General features: G+C 40.9%; 1 protein-coding gene across 1 annotated transcript in view; it reads right to left on the minus strand.

The window, feature by feature from the left end:
* Nucleotides 1–19,476, minus strand: part of triob (trio Rho guanine nucleotide exchange factor b) — a gene marked incomplete at its 5' end in the record, with an annotated part of 114,276 nt that extends 94,800 nt beyond the window's left edge. Inside the window, 2 exons of the mRNA XM_080472057.1 lie at nt 8,673–8,714; nt 19,407–19,476. Of these exons, the coding sequence (XP_080328183.1) occupies nt 8,673–8,714; nt 19,407–19,476 (112 nt within the window). The remainder of the gene's footprint in view (nt 1–8,672; nt 8,715–19,406) is intronic.
* Between the last annotated feature and the right edge of the window lie 2,075 nt (nt 19,477–21,551).

The raw sequence follows: 21,551 nt of genomic DNA on the forward strand, positions 1-21,551 counted from the left end.
GAGCATCACCTAGACATTAGTCCAGCACGCACGCACGCACGCACACACGCACGCACGCACGCACGCACGCACGCACGCACGCACACGCGCACACGCGCACACACGCACACACGCACACACGCACACACGCACACACACACACACACACACACACACACACACAGCCACTTGACACCTTTTCACTGTGTCCAGCCAAACATTGAGCTGTGGAAAGAAAACAAGACAAACACGTCTCAGGCTCAGCGGGAACATCCAAACACCACACAGAAAGTCACAGGTTTTCAACCAGGAATCCCTTCTGTTGTGAGACAAGAGAGCCCATCGCTGTAGCACTCGGACACCGTTGAAAGCAAAATGATGACGAGGTGGTGCAGTTTCCACCGCGTTGACATTTCCACCTTAACTTTCACCCTCGGTCGTGGTGCTTACTTCCTGGACGATAGTCAAGATATACATTTACTATTTTTATTCCTAAAATAAATTGCAGGTTTCTCCAGCAAATCAAAGCTGAGAGCAGCGTTGAGTTATTAATTTGTCTGACTCACTTCAGCAGCCAAGTCAAGCACTTGAGAGGGGGAAATATAAATGGGAAGGAAATCTGTAGATAATGTGGTTTTCTGCTGTGAGAATCAGGCATCTTAATGTAAATTCACCACAACATGGTTTTTTTCCCCCAAAACATTTTCAACGTTTCGGGCCTCATATTCCCGTCATCCAGCTGTAGAGAAATCCATATGGACAAGCTGCCTAAACAATAAATGCTTACAGCATCTTTTTTTTGTTTTTTGTCAAGTGCATCACAGTTATAAAGATACGAAAGCCTTCAGGTTTCAATCTTAGCAAGCATTTAAGTAAAAATCACACCACTAATCCATTTCACTGGGATAGGCACTATTCTAGACCACCTTTGCTTGATATGTTACTAGTTGTTTTCAATAAATGCTCCACAGCACCACTCCAGACTCCAGCTGGATCATCAAAGGCTTACGTCCTCACTTTTTGATGTGTAGAAAGGGTTTCACTTAAAGAGTAAAGTAGCATATGTCATTTGTCTTTTATGTTGAGAACTGCTGTTGAAGTGGCACTGCTCGACCCCGTAACAGATCTGCTGCATGGTTTCTCTGGCGGTTACACCCCCTTCCATGTAAACACAAACCTTTGCAGGAGCAGAAGTGAGACCACATGACTCACATGCATTCATTAGTTAGCTGGCGGGCCAAAAATAGGCCGCTGGGACGCTGTCGAGAACTAACTCTAAGTATAGAGCAGAGTTTATACGAAACACTGTTGTGCAGATTGTGTCCAAGTGAAAACAAGGATTTTTCTGAATGAGAGAGTTCAAAATGATTTAGTCAAGCCTTGTAAAAGCGCATCATACTTACAAAGTCCTGCAGAAAGAATGTGGATGGACATGAGTTGAGATCATCTTTGCTCCCTCTGTGCTCAAACCAAGTGATCAATAAAGGAAGCTGTGGGGCTTCCACAGGTGGAGAGATGGCATTATATCCTCCTCTCAGAAATTGGGCATAAATCAATTAAACGCTCAAGAAATTATCACTATCAGTCACAGTCAATTGGAAAAATCTCAGAACTGAGATAGTGCAACATTGCTTATAAAAATCATCCAAACTACCACTGCGTGCACACAGATACCGCGATCCGATCAAAGTATTCATCATCAAACCCTACTGCTCAGTTCCAAGATTAACTGAATGAATGAAAAGCATTCTGATCTTCCTGCTGCATCACAACCAGCAAAACGTGCAAATGCATCAGCTGAAGAGGAGAGAGAGCGGGCATTACGGTGATATTCCCCCGTCCCTGGAGCAGCCAAGCGTCCTTTATATCCCCAGAGTCAAGGAACGACCAGCCAGCACACGTACACACCACATCCCCGGCCCCACCCTTCACGTCAGGCTCCTCCTTTATTGGCCACCTACAGCGAGCGATTGGCTGACGTATGGGGGAGAGGTTGATGCCGATTGGATGGGTGACAGAGCGGAACCTTGCTTTCCTATGCATCAGTGCTCTCCAGGAAAAGACCAGGGTCTGAGAGACAGAGGACAAAGATGATGATGTGGGAAACAGCAAGGATGTGAAGGAGGGGAGGGGGCGGAGGCTGCATGTTTGAGAATGAGCTACGTTACGTTGCTTTCCAATATTTGATCATAATTATGCGTATTCATTACTGTCTTTATTATCATTGTTATCAACACAACGTCTCGCAGCCGGGAAAGATTGTGATGGAGAGAGGGATCTTGATAGTGCCAAGGATCCCACTGCCTTGACCTCAGGGAAAACGCAGTTTATAACAGATGGAGGCTATTAGCAGACAGCATGGTGGCTTATTTATGTATTTAATGTGTGTTTGTGTGCGGATGGTGCAGGGATCAGCTGTTAGAAAAACAGAGAACCGTAACTATTTGTTGGGTTGCTCTCTGTTAAAAGCACCTAGAAATGACTGTGTTGTATGCGCTGCTATATAAATAAAGTTGAATTGAATTGAAAACTAGTAAACGTTATCAGTAATTTAATGGCATTTGTATATATGCATTGTTTCTGTCTCTCCTTTGGTCACATTGTGTAAGACTTTCAGTGAACAACATTATATGACAAGCACAGATCATAAAGACATAATGTGTCATCAACAAAGACTAGCTATATGAAATTTTAAGTTTAGAATCACTCTATTCTGACCATATCTATTCAAATCTATAGAATGTAGGCTTTATGAAAAAAAGACTAAATGTTGCATTTCCAGGCTATATTCTATGTTACTGTATTTATTTCCCTGCAATAATGTGCATTGACTTTGACTTTTGAATGATTTATATCAGTGGTTTTCAGTGTGGATCTCCCCTGGGGGGCGCATGAAAGCTTGAAAGAGGGCACAGCAGCAGGGAAAATCTGTGAATGCCTTTTGTCCAGCATGATTCCCTTTCCTTTTTTGATTCAGGATCGTGAGATTAAAAAAAGGAAAATCCATTCATTCATTCATTAATTTCTCAAATGAAATTATTTTAAATGATTAAAAGTGTGAGACAAAACATGAGTGGTGTAAGTACTGAATGCTAAATATATCAACATGAATGCCTATTTTTTTTTCCACCCGGTAAATTAACGTTTTCGGATACTAATAAGAAAAGAAATCTTGACCGTTGTTCAACACCAAGCTTATTTGGAGATATCCTGATATTGCAAGCCAAATGAAAATCAAAAAGGATATCTTAGGGTGATATGCTGTGACAGAAGGATGTAAGCTGTGCTCTTTTCTTTTTTCTTTTTTTTCTCCAACCAACAGAGCCAGTGTTCTGAGGCATGATCCAATTAAGGTCGTCTGCCCTAACACACCAGCACATGCGGTCACGCAAACATGGGGAAAAACGTCTCACACGCACAGTTCAGGTAGCACACATCCACATGCACATCGGAATGAACGGCGCACGCAGACATGGCAAAAACACACTCGACACTGAGTCCAGCTGTCTCCGTGTTAGAAACCACAGGGAGTCTAACCTGCTTTCCTGTTTTGAGCTGAAACAGAGCGTGAGCGAGGAAGCCTTTTAACAGCGTCACATGAGTAGTAATGGTGTAAAAACGAAATATTCTACATCTTGAGAGGGGTCAGTTACATATACTTTGAAATCTCCATTTTCTATCGTAGTCGTGAAATTAAACTGTTGGCTGACTTGCAATATTATGAGATTTCACACCAACCTTTAAACCACAGTGGAAGCTTCTTTTCCTCCCACGGTGCTACAGAACAGACTTAAACTGTGATTACACTCTCTTTTGCAGACAATAGACGGATGTTAGTCTTAATGCATGCCTCACTGGAAATTAGGTGACGACAACTAGCCTAATTGTGTGCGTTTATACAAGTTCAGATGAAGTTTAGCCAAACAGCTGTCAAGCCCACATTGCACACAGATCCTTCAACCCATAGAGGAAACTATATATACAGCTTTATTTTTAATCAAGCAATATACTGTATAATGTTGGTCTCATTTGGTTTTTTTTTCTGTTTTCAGTTTATTTGCACACATTTGTTTAAAAGGGAACACTATTAATCACAAGAAGGACACTCAGAAAATAAATGGTGCACTGATGCTGTAAACTATAGAAATATAGAAAAGACAGAAATGAAAGAGGGAAATCTGAGGGTGAGCAAGCAAAATTAACTTGAACACACAAACATCCACTAGCACACATCCTATGGAGGGTAGACTTCCCCATCCTGGCCTCTGCAGGGGAGGATTATAAAAGAAAAAAAAAAAAAAAAAAAAATCCAATGAACTCCAGAGAAAGCCACTTCCTCCACTGCTTAGAAGTGTGTGTGCATATGACCGAGTGAGTGCGCCTGCCTGTTTGTCTACCCGCAGTGCACATGGTTAGCATTCAAAGCCCAGTTCAATAGGAGCCACACAGTGAGCTCAGTATGGGTAAGTATGAGAGATCGAGCGCACAGCTGAATTAAACTGAACAGAAACATATGGAGAAATGGCAGAGGAGAGGAGGCCGAGAGGAAAGAGGAGGCTCAAGTAAATGTCCGCTTTTTCAGCCAGAAAGACTGCAAATCCTTCTCCAATAACTCACCACACTGTGCGTGCTACACATTATTAGTCCTGCAAGAGATCAGAATCATCCTGACTAAAACAGGCACTAGGCTACTGATGCAGATAATCATTGACTGAGAGCCACATCATATCCCTCCTCTAAGCTCGCTTAGTCTGTAAATCCATATGGAGGCCAACTATGTTTTTGGGACACTTTTTTTTTTGTCCTTTCTTGTCCCCCCCATACGTATGTATGTGTCAAATGTGCTAAAGCCAATCTAGAATTAGGTACAGGCATGCAAACTGCCACTGCACGAAAATGAAATTAACAGAAATCCAGCAGTCAAGAAAAACTGAGGTGAGAAAATATATGACCCTCCAGAGAAGACAAGATACAATTTGGATGCAGGATGTGTTTGAGGCCCGGTGCGTCACGGTGGGATATGGGCACAACAGATGAAAGATGACAGATGCTGGTTGAAGTCAGTAGGAAGGTTGAATTTGGCATGTGTGGGGGGGACGCAGTCATCACGTAGCACTAAGGTAAGGCCCACCGACGACTGACTGACTTAATCACTTGCAACATTCAATATTGTTATGGGACTACTGATCATAAGGACTTTTTAAACTATTTGTCTCAATGGATAAAAACAACTGAATGTTGCTGATCTATCAGATATTGCTTTTAATAGTCTTGCATGTTATTTTAATGCTTTGCTTTAACTAACTGCTATATATGAACAACATGAACAATATGAACTACATATAAGCACAATAAACAAGAAGAAAAAATGTACCGTATATTCATGGTTACTGCTGCGCTGATGATTGGACAAAGTAACTCGAGATATAATTTAATCTACACTGGGATACTTTTATAGCATCAATGCTAAATTACTCAACAACAAAGGGACAAATTACTATTCAACAGAAAAATCTTGGTGTTGGTCAATTGTTGTTTTGTTCACACCCACCGATTTCTTTAATGTACCGATGCTTTTGCCTTTTTTATGTCTTTTTATTCACGGGGCAGTTTTGTAAGCCAAATAGTACGTTTATCTCGTACACAAAGTAGATCCAACATAAATAATGAGTTTAGGCCTACTCCCAAAAGAGCCTGTCCCCGTTGTATCTTATTGTTAGTAACTGTGCTCTCTTCTGAGACAACCAAAACTTTTTCCAGCAGTCAATAACAATCATACTAAAATACAAATAATAATAAAAAATAAATTAAAATAAAAAGAAGTGGTTGTTTTATGGTGTGTTATGAAACATTATATTTGAATTGAACTGTTCTCATTACTTGTCAAACTACTCAGTGACAAGTGATGACGGAAGAGTTTGGTGCAGCTCCTCTTAAACGCGCCTTGTCCCTCAATCGACCCTCAACATCTTGAGACAACACCCTCAAGCGTCACACGTGTTGTTTGTTTCAGACCAAACCATTAATATCCAGTATTAACATGATTCAACATCACAGTTGAGTGGAATGTTGAAAAGAGTTGTTATGTATTACTTTACAAGAAATAACTCATTTGGAGGACGAATTTTGTTGGAATTCTTTATAACAGTTTGTCTGCATTCTTGTGACCTAAACAATTTTGCTGGAGTGTTTTAAGATCACATAAACAAATCCAAAGAAGTCGCATTTTTGGTTCAGGTGGATAGTGAGGAATGTTTGGTCAGTGTTTGTTTGTTGACGTCTGTTATTCATCTGTTTCACATGCAATTGAAAGCCATTTTAGGAGAAATTTAGGATCATGCCTTTGCATGACACCAAGCTGTTCTCTGTAGTGAGATCATTTTGAATTCTCATCAACAAACGGAGTTCTGAGCAGAAAGACCAACATTTCTCAAAGCATGTTGGTTAAACAAGCCCGGTTTAGCTTAAACAACAGGAAACACCCAAACCCAGTCAAACCCTTTTGAAGAGAAACAACACATATGAAAACAATCTCACAAAGGGAAAACCAAATCATACAACATTATGGACGAGCACATGCAGAATACCTGCAGAAAAAAGATAAATAAAAAAATGTAAATAGCAACAAAGGAAACAAAAATATCTTCTATCTCTGCGAGGATCAAAATAGCCACAAGCGTACGTATACTTTAAAGGTAGGTCAGCAAGACTGAAGCTGGCACACACACACACACACACACACACACACACACACACACACACACACACACACACACACACACACACACACACACACACACACACACACACACACACACACACACACACACACACACACACACACACACACACACACACACACACACACACATTCCATATGGAGACAATACATTAAGTCATGCTCATTATCTACAAATTTAATCTAAACACATAATAACATAATGGTTTAATAACCTATATAGATTCTAATTTAAAGCAGCTCTCCATTTTAAACTCTGTCAATGACCTTGGTGAGGAATCTTCTTTTGGTCTTCACTAGTATAGAACAAGTGTCCTAACACACACACATGCATGCACAAACACATTTTGGATGCCCTGTGGGTGCAATATATTGACTTACTCTCATTCCCTGCAAACTTATTCTAAACTCAGCTGGAACCACAACTTCCATAAACTTTACCTTACCTTACTAACCCTAACTATAGCGCAAACCAAAAACAACATGCAAAATGTATTGGTTTTCCTCATGTAGACCTCCATATTTGTGTTCATGCTGATGCGAGTCCCCATGCGTTGTTGCGTAATCATCAGATTTTATTTTCTCACGATCATATAAGAACAAGACGTGTCTAATACAGTTCATTGACGTAAAAAAAACCCTGACGTATTTTGGAATTAATCATATCAGATAAAAAACAACTAGGAATTATCTTTGTTTCACTGGTAGAACACCTCAATGTTAATTGCACGGTATAACACGTTGGGTACTTTGCTAAATTGACACTTAATACAACAACAAGTTCATGTTGTTCAAAGTAATTGGAAATGAATCACGAAAAATAAGCCACAAATGGCCAATACAAAGTGATTGCCTCCTATGCTCTGTGAGGAGCTTATGAATTTTGCCGGATTTTGATAAAAACACACAAAGCTATTCGTGCCGCTCCAATTTGGGTGAGTAAGCCTCAGAAATGAAGTTCAAGGATTTCTGAGCAAAAAGCCTGCGAACAGGATTTGGCTGGCATGTCTCAGTCATTTCACATTAACACTCGTTTAAATTCTGGCAACTGGCAATAATAAGCCAAGCTGTCAGTTCAAAACTGTCTTGTTTTTATCCCCGGATGACCCATTTGGATAACCACTGGTCAAAACTGTGTCAAACACACGCAGTCTACGGTGATGAGACTTTCCTCTGGCTGCCGTCTAATACTGTACGGCCCACATGACATGCATAAATGTGACATCCCGAAAAACTACAACAATCAAATAATGTTTTAACATCTGCTCTTGGAACAAAAAACTTGACTTTGTGCCAGTGTGTGTCAGATGTCTGAGCACGGATTATACCAATCAGACTTTCTGTGGAAAAGCTCCAAACACTTCCGATGCCTTTTAGTCTGAAAATGATTAAACTGAACAAACCCTTGTGAGGGAATTGGGCCTCCATATATTTGGGATAATCTATATACAGTACATACCCAACTATGAGGCACTTAACTGTCCTGTTTATACCCGAAAGCATGTCACCCTGGAGAGAGTATTTTTAGTGTATATTGTATATGTCCGGGGGGAATTGGGGCTGAAAACCCACAAGGTCACAGTTGCTGGCTTATGCCACAGAGGAACTTTGAATCTAATGGGGCCTGACAGAGTAGAGCGTTGATGGAACAATATTTTACTTAAAGTGAGTGTAGTGCATGATGTTTGTGATGTTGCTACACAGATACGCTGTGCAGAAGTACTTTTAAGTAACAAGCACGGATATATGCAGTCGACAGAGCCTCAACCTTAACGTCTATGCCTCCCACACACAACAGGGACTTCATTTGATGAAGACAAATAGGATTAAAAGTAACTCATTCACTGACAAAACTGGCAAGTCTGCAGGGAAATCCAAGGGAAACAAACAGATCATAAGCATGCATCCTGTTCCTTGAGGAGATTCCTGATCTGTTCCAAACACTCAGACCTACCTGAGGTTTGACCAGGGCCATCCAGTTTGGAATCAGAGCAATCTATAAAGAGACAGAGAGATTTGAAAAGGAATGAGCAAAATAAACTTTAATGAAAGAAATAAAGTTTGAAAACGTTGCTTGCAATGACCCTGAAGTAGCATTACCACCACCATTACTCAAGCATTGGGATGATAGAATAGAATAGAATAGAATAGAATAGAATAGAATGACAGAGCAACTGCAGAGCGTAATAGTCCTTCCTTGGCATTAAACATCATGAAGCACGTTGCACACAGATGCACATACACATACTGTTCATGTGCACTCAACACAAGTTGCTTTTCAGCGAGTCCAGAAATCTATATAGCTCGAGACTATAGGTCTGACTGTGCACTTTATGTCTCTTCTTTACCATATGCTCTTACACACAGACGCTGGCACACAGACACACACGCATGACTCTGAGCACAGCACTGATAAGCGAATGAATCATTTAGAGATAGCAAGCGCGGTTGATATCAGTGACACTGGTGCCTGTAGGCTCATCTAAAGGGAGAGGATACACCCAGATGTATCATAAAGCAGTCCATTATGACTGGGACGTATTATTATAGGCTTGTAATGTTACTGTGGTCGGTCTAATCCGTGCTGACACCATTGCAAGCCAATAACATAAAAATTTAAAATGAAGATTGTTTTTGCAGTACTGCTCTCTACCTAAATGCAAAGAAAATGTGTATCCAAATAAGGATTTCACCAAATCTTCTTACTTAGACTGACATTCATTTTCTATCTCCCACCTACTGGTCAACCACCGGTAGGATGGTGTAGTGGCACGAGATAACAGAGGAGAGGAGAGGAGGGGGATGAAAGACAGGGCCAGCTCAGTTCTTCACTCTGACTTCCCCTGGCTGCCGTTCTGAAAAGAACAGCCTGGCATATGCTGTTGCCCGAGTGAGGATTACACTAAGCACCTGTTCACACACTGGCCGGTCTTTTCAATTTATTCAAGGCTCGGTTCCGTTGAAAAGGGTTCATCTCTACACACAATCTTCAAGGCTTCATACACACAGAGCTCGCAGTGTTCACACGTTCACTTAGTTATTACCGTAAATAAGAGACATGGCAAAAGTATGCCTTCATCAAATTGAAAGAAAGGAGTCAACTGACAGACGAGAAGTGAACTTAAGAATGTAATCATGATAACAATCTGAGAATTAAAGAAAACCCAAAAAGGTTAATAAGCAAATGCAGAATTTCTTTCTACTTCCAGAACGGCTGATCCAGCAGCTTCAAGATGACACATATGTGATAAGAAAACAGTGAACAGACCCTTTAATAAGTTTGTATCTGAGAGACGTTTGTGCCAAACTTTCTAACAGCGGGATGAGCCGAGTTCTTCATTGAGAAAGTGAAAAGGGGCTGTTTTTGTATTTCTTTATAATAATAACTCTGAAATTGTACAAACACTCAGGTATTTATCAGCTACAAATGCGAGCCTGAAATCTAATGCGTGTGAATTCAGTGACAAAAAAAAGCAACACAGAGCTACAACACCAAAGCCTGTCAGTAGTTCCTCTAAATCACTCCCAATATGCCGACGCCAAGCACGAGTGCAATCCTATACAGTAGGACAGGCGTGTTACGCTTGATCCTCAACCTATTTCGTCCAAAGCCAGAGAGGCCAGGCAGCAGTTTAGCCTTCCTAAGTCGGAGAAGCACTGGCTTGGCACTGTTAACGCGACACAGATCACAGCCTGCTGTTGTCTTCAAAGAGAGAGGGAGTGAGTGATGCAGTGGGAGTCTGTTTGTGAGAGAAAGAGAGCCTGCACAGTTCCTGTTGGACAGACTGAGCACAGCTGTTGACAGGAGACAAGTAATGTTGGGCAGCGCTCAGGCTCACACATGTATGTAAACACACGCTGCGAGCTGGGCTTTGATTTTTACCAATTTGGGTCTTCGTGTCCTGCATTATTTACTTTTTCTTTTTTTAAGTTTTCACACCGAGTGAATGGAATCCTTGTCTCGCTGCTAAAAATGTACGCACGCTGCTACTGCACGAGGAAAACAGTCAATTGTATGGATCTTTGATCTTAAGTTGATGAAATGGAACTGGGTGTGTGTGCTACTAAAGTATTAATTATCCAAACTTAATGGAGTGTTACTAACTGAAAAGTGCACAGAATGAATTGGAGGATAAGTGTTTCTTTGTCTCCGCATGGAAATGAACTGTCACTCACAGATTTTGTTAATGAAAAGTACACCACCAGACACTTGACTTTGTGACATGGCCCATTACTCTGAGGAAAAGTTCTTTTAAAACAGCGTGAATGGGGGCACGGTCTCGTCTCAAGAGTCCTCTGTGTTTAATTTAAAGTTCTATTCTTAAGAAAAAAAGGAAATATGAATAAAAAGTGAGAGCAAAGCATTGTGGGAGACTGTTTACTTCAGATCCCACAATGCAGGTGTTTCCTCTTTTCAGAGAGTCAGAAGTTAAAGAGGAGGTAGGGGAAATCTTGGTGCTCTCTAAGCCGACATAATACCTGACATGTTTAAAGGCTTTGCTTGTTTGGCTAAACTACACCTCCTTTGAGAATCTATGCCAAACTGCTGTGGAGGGCAATCACCTAGGTCTGCCAGTCAGATTTATGAACTGCTAAAATGGATGTCTAATTTGTGAAAAGAGGACAGAAATGTATGCGTCGTGTTGGGACTTGCAAAACAGGGGACGAGATATTACAAAATAAGATCGTTATTGGGATATATGACAACCCTGAGTGGAGGACGGGGTATGAGGTAATGATGGAGGGCTGTGTGGGAGAGAAGTGGAGGAGGCCATGAAAGGAATGAAGAGGAATCAAACGAGTGGGAGTCTGCCAGTGACTGATAGGCATTACTCTCTTATCAGATGTGGGATTTGCAAGAGACATACAGACCAGCGCACACCGCCTATTTTTATGACCCGCAATTCTCCTATGCCCCATCCCTTCTTCATCACTCCATCCCCCATCTTCCTTGCTTCCAGGGCCCCGGGCGACGTGGGTGGGAACTAGTGATTTATACCGTGTGCATGTCGTGTGTGTGTATGTGAGGTAATGACGTTGTCTCATGGGCCACACTTAGCATCCAAGAGAACACATTACCAACTTACTGGATTTCCAAATATCAATACCAGACTACCCGCCCATATTGGTCATGAATATGGGGGATTCTTTATCTCACTATACATGGTGTGTTTATCACATAACATCAAATGAGGAAGATCTCTGTAAACACAATGCATATAAAGTTTTTAATTAATATCTTTACTTACTATTCTAACAGGATTGACCAAAGACCAATATGAGTGATCATCTTTTGTGTACAGTTTTGTGACAAGCCAATGTCCACATCTTCATCTCTACGTCTTCAAAGTGACCTCATATTGCATTATATGTACATAGCATTTTACCAGAATCAATAAACTGGCCAGATAGAGGGGGTGGTTACATGCCCATAAAATGTGTTACGACTTCAAAAAAGGTCAAGAGTCTTTAATGAGATTGATCAGCATGGTCTGCCTGTATAACAGGTAATTGCCTTGCTATGCAACCTCCTTGGTTGCCGTTGCCATAAAGCTCTCCAATGAACACTATGAGGTGAATGGCGACAATGTGCATCCTTGTTGCAGGGAACATACATAGGGCTTTTTACATGCAGTCATACATGGAGGGGTAAAGTGACTCTGATTACTCACATACAGTAACCCCTAACCCCAACCGCTTATTAGCCATGTAGCCAATCGCATTTTACGACTGACATTACCTGCTTTTGCGGGGGAAGTTCAGGCATGGAGAGGCACCAGCAGTCGATCTGGTTATTGGCAAAGTTAATTGGCTTTCTTACGCAGCTACACGTAGATGGTATTGACTACGTATGGGGAGAAATGTAATTAAAGCTGTAATTATAGTTGATGTGATTTTTAAATATCACCATTTCAGGTTTGACTGAATTTATTCACTTTGCTGCAATTACACATCTAATGCTGTTAATTAAAAAGCACAAATGAGCGAGAACATAAATGAAGCAGAACCTTGTACTATAAGGAGTAAGATTTGTCCCAAAATGCACTTTCTACACAACCTGAATGTTCGATCTTTCTTTGAATAAAGTTTCTCAGTTTCTACCCAGAAATTTTAATCCACCCACACAGGCTGAAGGAGGGAAAATGTGAATGTTCCTATGTTTGGAACACAGTAGATGCGAAGACTACCAGGAATAATATTCTATTTTTAGGCATATTTTTCAAGTGAAAACGGTAAGCTTATCTTGCATTTTGACTGTTAAGTTTCTAAAAGTGACACTTTATGAGAACAGCGTTTTTTCGAAACGCCTTTCTCTGTTTCCGCAGAGAAAACTAAAACTTTCTCAAACACTGAGTTCTTGCACATGTGCACTACAGTTGTCAATAGTTTTTTTCTGCACATGCACAAGTTGATCAATTTGATTGTTCATGTGCTGCTCACTCTTGAATTTAACAGCACTTCTCCAGCAGAGTGTAAATTTATTACCATTCACCACACCATCATCTCAATAAGCGGAGATAACATTTCTCGACCTATTCGACTAAGAAGGATCGACTAAGAAGACTCTAGAAGGTGCTTGAAAGTTCAGACTATAGTGTTGTCTGCACAGATACAATATAAAAAAAAACACACCAACAATTAGTGGCCTGCACTACAGTGCTGTCAAAGATTCTTGTGAATGATAAATGTTGTCAAATTGTTGCCATGTGCACGTGTAACTATTCTAAAATGAAAAAGATAAAAAAATATTTAAAAAATAAAAAATTTTTTCCAGCAGATCGTTCTAAAATAAACAGGAACTTAGAGAACAATCCCTAAATAATATTCAACACAAACCATGATGATGTGAAAACTTGAAGATTCACTCACTCTGGATTATTTCCCATTGTCACTGTCTGGATTGTCCAAAACTCTTCAACTTTTGAATTGTTGTTCCTGTGTTCATTCCTTCAATCACCAATATGTGATTTGATCGCCAGTAGGCACAAGCCTAATCTGAGGAATATATTTATATATTTATTGACTGATTTCAGTTTTTATAAAAAAAAATATACTTTTAAAAAAGCACAGATAATAATCGAAATAAATTGTGTTTTATTAAGCTTTGATAATGTCTTGAATTTAATGGAATATTTAAAATTGTAGACCCACCGTCTACAGCTTTAAAGACCTGCAGTATGTAAAGGAAGTTTCTGCTTATTCTGTATCCCTGTACTTTGCAGCAAGCACTCTAAAACCACTTCCTGGCTCTCCATGTTGGCCACTGAGAATATGATGACGTCTGTGTGCTTTTGTCCGATTCGCAGGGCTTTTGAACCTTTTGCGTGAGAGGACGTTTTCACACATGCATAAATTATAACGATTAATGTGTGCAACATACAGAATGAGTGATGCTCGAAAATCTCAAATGAGAATCGTAATGCAAATCAAAACATGTTTTCTGGGGGCAGAAATTGCCATAACACTGACCAAGAGAATATAATGGATTTAACCTGAAACTGAAAGGTTTATAAACTTTGTTTTGATGTTAGCTCATGTAGGGGCAACTATGGACCAGATTCATTATTTTGAATTCTTTGTATTAACAATTCAATCTACTAAAATTAAAGCGATATTAGCTTATAGCAGTGCAGTATTTCCTTTTTTTTTGTTTGTTTGTTTTTTTTTACCCAAAGCTGCATAAATGACACGGTTGACTTTCCATGCAGGCCTGAGGATTTGGCTACACAGGCAATGCCCATCTAAGCTTATAGTCTTTAACTCTGACCAACTGCCAATTAGGCTGCCCCGAGATGGAACCGTGAGGTTTCAGCCCCACGAAGAGCGGAGTAGCCTACATTTTGCAGGATGTACTCCACCCAAGCCTCACATCTATAATTTGATGAGTGAAGGCTTGTTTGTCCCTCTAAGTATGTCATGTTGTCTCTTTCTGGATCTCGCTGGTATTTTTTTCTGCTGCCAATATTTCTACTTTTCCACTTTCTTCACAATACGTTTTGGTGTTTTTACCCTGCACTTCCTCTTGTCTCGGTAGAATTTTTGCCTTTGAATTCCCTTCACCTGCTCTTTTCGTCAACGCATCACACAATATGCGTACGACACAGCTTCTTGAAGTCCTCTTCCTCATCCACATGAATACATAAGATGTATGTTTGGATATGCCGGCTAACATGAGGCCATTATGCTTCCAGCGATTATACCTGCGCTGGAAGAAAATTAAGAATCATCGTTCAGTGATTTGGCTCTCATTTTATCTTGCACTGGTGCAGGTCATTGGGTTCCCTTTGGGTTCTCAGAGAAATGCCTCATGGTGCTGACAATACTGGCATTGCTATTAATAACAGTGATATCTTGATTCTGCCATTAATGCTGGTATCTCTGGGGAAGATAAAGAATGCATGAATAAAGATAAGCACCATACAAAGAGGTCATTTTTGAGGAGAGGTGCTTCCCCCGGTGTCTGCATTGAAGCATATATAGCAATATAATGCATTCTTAGTAAGACAACGCAGCAGTTAGAACTTATCCTTCCGCCAATCAAATATTTTTTAGGATTATTAAATATAAGATTTTATTATTGACAAGACAAGACACTAAGATACATTCACTTGTATACAGCTGAAAACCCAGCTTGCATGAGTAATGAAAATAGCCAGTTTCAGATGGCAAACACTACGTCGTTGAAATACACCTGAACATTGTTCTGGGCAGTGACCACCCTCTTATGACCGGTTCAGTTATGGCTGGGAATGTGGCTCTTAATGCAAGCTGATTTGACAGTTATTTAATCTTATTCCGACATACATCTGGTTGCTTTTAAGCCAATTGAGTTTCTCAGAGCTGTTCTGCAAAGTAATGATATTGCACAGAGTCAGTAACCTGATTAAAAGGCTCTCAAGAGACTTCATATATAGATATATAGATGCATATAAATCAATACCCTTTAAAATATCTGATGTAGCTATTTTTAAATGTGCCTGCAAGGTTTTCCCCACAGTCCCACTAATATATCTGACAGTAGTTAATCAAACAAATGTGATCCTTCAGAACATAACAGACATGGATGGTTTTCAATGTAAAAAGGTATTAATCTGTATCGATAGTGACACCATTCTCTCTCTCTCTCTCTCTCTCTCTCTCTCTCTCTCTCTCTCTCTCTCTCTCTCTCTCTCTCTCTCTCTCTCTTTCTCTCTCACTCTCTCTCTCTCTCTTTCGCACGCAGGCACACAAAACACTTGTGTTGTAAAGCCTTTTAGGAAGAGAAATTGAAAAAATGGCCACATGGTACTGCCCATTATCAGTCTATTGTCAGATTACTGAAGAATTCACCTCTGGGGATATTTGCTATACATAGTGAGTCCACCACCTATGGCAACTATAAACTATTTATTTTGTTATTGATAACTGTGGTGAAGACACATATTTTGACCTTTATATGTAATTTGAGAGCACTATCTTAAGTAACATGATTCTAAAACATAATAACAAACAAAACTGTGACCATCACAATAACACAATCACATATAATCTAGAAAGCCCATAAAGTGGCTACTTTGTTCTCAGCAATGCAAACGTCTACAAATATACTTCAACTTTCAAGCTCTCATTATGAGGAATAATAAATGACACGCTATCCAAAGTCCTCTGGGTCGTCTTTTCAGGAATCTGCGTTTTTCCATTGACCCATGATGCCTTTCATAGAAAAAATATTAAGTTCAAACAGAAAACAAATCATTTCTGTCCTCAACTTCAAACAGAATCAGAACCTAATCTTGGTCCCACAGTCAGCTGATTAAACTATTCATAAAATGGTAGTGAACATCTAATTATAGTAAAGAACAGTGTTATTGTACTCCCATGCTGTAAAGTGCTTTTCTCTACAAATAATTGGAGTGATGCCTGGGGAGCCAAGCAGCTGATCATCATCAGCTGAGTCTCATCTTTGACCAACTGTAAGAATCTCTGCGTTGGACTTTAAGTCATGGCGCCAGCAACCTGGGAGAGTGACTCAGCTCCTGAGCTGTGATCCACAGCGACAGTGTAGGACTCAGACATGGGGCTCCATCTGCTCACTGAAAATAATCAAGCAGCGAGGAACATCAAGTATTTTCAACTCAGACCATAACATTATCCAATCAAGAAAGACAAATTGAACACTAGCGTGGGCTCAAAAACTAGGGCGTTGAGACACTTTGTTTTTTGATGGGAATTTCAGTTTTATCATCCAAACAGCTTTGTGGCTCAAGCTTACATTTGGTTATCCAGCAAGAGAAGAAGTTCCTCTCTGACGAGGCAGGGCAGCCTCTTAAGCCAGTGATCAAGGTTTTACAAAACTAGTCAATCACTCATGCTCATGTTTGGCGGGAAAGAAAATCTGCTACACTTTAGCCTCTACTGACTAACTAGGACACCAAAGTGGATCCAGAGGCCAAGAAAAATATGTCGATTCTCAAAGAGGTCCAGAAATAAAAGAGCTTTGGATCAACTAGGATGAGCAGCTGTGTGCCCGGATTTTAGCATACAACAAGCTGCAAGCTGTTATAGACAGAGCGCTGCTGGAGATGCTGGAGGGGTTGAGATGCACAGCATACATATATGAAGCAATCAATAAATTGACGTATAATTACAAATTTCTGTCCGTTAATAATAATACAGAATAAAGTGATGTAAAAATATAGCATCGAAAAAGCCAAATGATTGAGGAAATGATTAATCAACAATAGCTTTAAATGCGACTGAATAGATAAATGAACTTTGGATATAAGCAAATGGAATGTCATGATCACAAATCAGAAACTCCTGCTGTTGTTTCGTTTGTCAACCGAATGGAAATCCTGAAGTGACAGTGGAACAACTGCAACAAACCGAGAGACTCAGAAATGACTGGCAACCTTTTTTTACAATACCTGCTGCTATTTCCCTCAGCGATGCAAAACTATATTCAACATTATTCATGAAGCATTTTGCACTATTCTATTAGAAATGTCGTTTTTCCATAGTCTCCATAATAGCCTTATAAAAGTTTCCTGAGGGCATAACCTATTTCTGTCTCCATCATGAATACTGTATGAACTGCATTTGCTGCTATATAAACATCCAAGCAGCCCAACTTCAAAGTGAGCCAACTTTCCAGCCTGATACAACACAGCTATAGGAAAATGCATTGGCAAGCATTCAACTAACCATAAGAAAGAATTTGAATACAATCCCTTTTGACAACATTCCTAACTGTCTGACTGGCAGAGGCAGTTTCTCGGTGAAAGTAGGCGGTTTATAGACTGTTTAAAAAATGTGAGGCGTGAGTGTGAGCGCGCAGGGGTGAATTCGTGCTAAATCATCAGCATATAAAGATTCATTTGCACTTATGAGTGAGATGCGTAAATGTGTGTTCCTTCAAGTGTGCAATCTGTGGCGATGGTAAACAGGAGACCCCCAAGGTGCCAGGTGTCACAGGAAAACAGCTGAGGCAGGGACAGCTGTTTCTCCTGGTATGTGTCCAGGGTGGTCCCAACACTGGACTTTTGAAACTCACAAAAAAAACACAATCAGCAATCCATGTCTTAACGGCTCAATTAGAAAGAGTACGAGGGGTATTGTGTGAAGCCTGTACAAGAGTAGGATTTATAAGAGATGTGTTATCTTTGAAAGTTTCTCCTGTAACTACTTTAATCTTTACACATAAAGTCCAGGCTGTGAAATGAATCACCCACACTTATCAAAATGCCAACCTCGCCAGGTTTAAAAGGCTGAATAAAAGTGGGAGCGCATGGAAAATATGATACAGCTATGCATAATTTACTTATGTCAAAGGAAAACATGGCTTCTTCAGGGAACGGTCTATGCATCAGTATGAGAAAGTGAAACGCTTAATACCTGGTAAATTATCATTACAGTTAAAAGCATTAACACCCTCATTGATAACTACACATTGCACTTTCAGCTATAAATCATCTATTAGCACCATGGCCACATCCTCCTTTACCAAGGCATGGCTGATATCAGAGATAAGAAACCCCCCAAGAGGCCACCAAAGGTGCGGAAGCTTTGGATTGACTGTTAAAGTAGGCAGGCCAGGCCCATGCTTAGTATTTGTTATGATGATGCCATCCTATCAAAAAAAAAGGCCAAATGCGTAGTGCAACCTATTGCCCATATACGTGCGTCCACGGCCTATCTGTGCGTCAGATTTGAGAGAGCGAGGGTATAGAGAGTCATACGTGATCCGACATTCATTTAAAAGTCTGCATCTGTTCGTATATGAAGGGCCGATATTTAGAGGGGTGTTCAAGCCTCATCCAACGGCTTCGTGGTGGATAACGTCAAAACACTCCTCGAGCCCGGAGGACGACTGTGGTGGAGCTGCAACCATCCACACCTTGTGGCTTGGTCCAGCCCATAACGGGGTCAGTGCCTAATAATCAAAGCACACATTTCCAGGGGAGGGTGTTGTCATCAAAGGCTGCAGCATGACAAGTGATGGGAGGGCTAAAAAGGTGTTAAATAACTACAAACTGTGACCATCTCTCGAGCGCGTCCAACGCACGGCAGCTTGTGCGCATCTCGCCCATGAAAGAAATCAAGTGATTTCTGTCATTTGATGGAAACAATGCCTGCAAACCCTCAGTGGCCACACCGTCTGCCCCACCGTAGCTCTCCCACCAGGCAGACTCGCCCCTTCTCGACTTACCGGATTTGAAAAACGCCGCTATGTCTGCCGCGTCCTTCGCAGCCTCATCCAGTCCCTCTCCTGCGCTCATGGCTGCGGCCGCTCGTGCGCGGATCGCTGGAGATATCCTCTTAGGCTTCCCGGCTCTGCAGTCACTACCTATCAATAACAAAAGCGGCTCCTGCTGCCGTTCATTGGAGAAGCGGATCCGGTCTTATAATCGGTGCTCGAATTCATTAAGCGAGAGACCTTCTCCTCCATTTTGGCCGAGAAGGGAGAATCCTGACGACCGATCGGCGGCGCTCCCGAGTTGGGACGTGAGGCAGAAGAGGAGGAGGAGGAGGAGGAGGAGGAAGGGGGTGATAATGAGAGAAGGCGGAGGTAAAAAAAAAAAAAAAAAAAAAAAAAAAGGAGGAGGGGAGTGAGAAGAGACTGAGGGAGGAGGGCTATTCCGATTCGAGGGGTGGGTGGGGGGTGGGATATCCTGGGATTCCGTTTCGGGGGGTTTTGGTGCATTGTGCGCCACCCAAATTTAATGTGCGCCACAGCAGCACATCAGTCGCCCCCCAGCAGCGTCACTCACTGCGGTGCTGATGCAGGGCTGCGTGGGTGTCGCTCTCCAAGATTTCACGCCTTTTTAATTGCTCCCCAGCACGGATCTGCCTCTGAATGGCACACCGACGATCATGCGTTGCTCCTTTCTTAAGAAATACTACCAGTAGTCTCTTTCACGTTTTGCCTCGCTGGAGTGCAATTCTTGCAAAAACAAAACGTGGCTTCTGTCACGAGGGGGGGTTCATCGAGTTTATGTGTTGCACTACTTGGGTTTTCCATCCATGCCAGGTTGTCCGTATTAGTAGCATCCGTCTGTAATGCATAATCATGTTTTAGTGGGGCAAAATAACGACGGAAGCGAGGGATGATTTCATTCTCTCTTCCTCTCCTAGTGATGAAGATGATGCTACAGTATGAGGTCATTTGCCCCACAAATCTAACCCAGTTCTCACTAACAGCTGCAGCCTAGTTTTAACGAGGGGCAGCCCGCTGCTGCCACCTAGGGGCTGTTACTAGCAACTGTAATAACTGAAAATCGAGGGCTCAGGTTCACGCCACACGAACATACTGGAATTGTGTCTACTAATGTCATGGAAATGTAATTTCATATTGTAATTATAAGGAATTTCCCAATCAAGTGTGGGTACAGTTACATTCCTTATCAAATAATGTATCACACTTGAGAAATTAGCTCATGGGCCACATGGAACCAGTGGCTCTCAGGCCAGCACGCCATTGTGCAAATCAACAAGTATAATGTAGTTGTGTTATGTTCTCGCTTTGTGTTTTCCAGTGCAAATTCATTCCACACATTTTAGATTGGACTTTCGTGTCATTTTGTGATACAGAAAATAGTTAGAAAGCTGCAAGATTAAAACTTTAAACACCTTTCTTTCTTTCTTTTCTTTTTTTTTCTGTTTTTCCAGGGCACAATCATTCTAGTTTGTGTTTTTTGCGTATTCACCTTTATGCATCTTTAATCGTCTGGATCAGACTTTAGTATCAAAAGGCCAGCTACACAGTTCTATGTAACAGTACAGCCACTGATTCAATAGATATTCTAAATAATAAGTGCATCTCTATCTTGTGAAGTGAAACCTTTTGATGTGATCCCACTGGTAGTAGCTGTTGCCCTGGGAGAATTATACAGCACTAAAATGATTCTCCAAAGCCAAACTTGTGGAGGTTGGCAAAAAGAAAAGCCCAATTAACTTCATCAAATACCTTTTGAGCATCAAGAGATATAACAATTGTCTTGCAGTACTGCGGCATACTAATCAGATTTAGATGTCTTTGAACATTGTTGTTGGAATGTCAGCGTTGTTTGTCACCTCATCGTAAAGATTGAATGCCTCCTCTAAATTCCATCTTTAATGGTGATAACGTGAGGAACAACCCACATATTTCACTTCTAGTTATAAAAAAAGATTGCAACTCATTCACACAATAAAATATGACACAACATAAACCACGCAGGCTTTGGAATATGTCTCATGTCTGGCATATATTTCTTGGGTGGAAACCAAAAAAACTGCTGTTTCTTTCCTCGAGTTAGGAAATATCTCCTAAAAGCAAGTGTGCAAGAACCACCAAAAATACAGTATGCACGCA

This window comes from Lipophrys pholis (assembly GCF_963383615.2).
Source record: "Lipophrys pholis genome assembly, chromosome: 9".
Taxonomy (NCBI): domain Eukaryota; kingdom Metazoa; phylum Chordata; class Actinopteri; order Blenniiformes; family Blenniidae; genus Lipophrys; species Lipophrys pholis.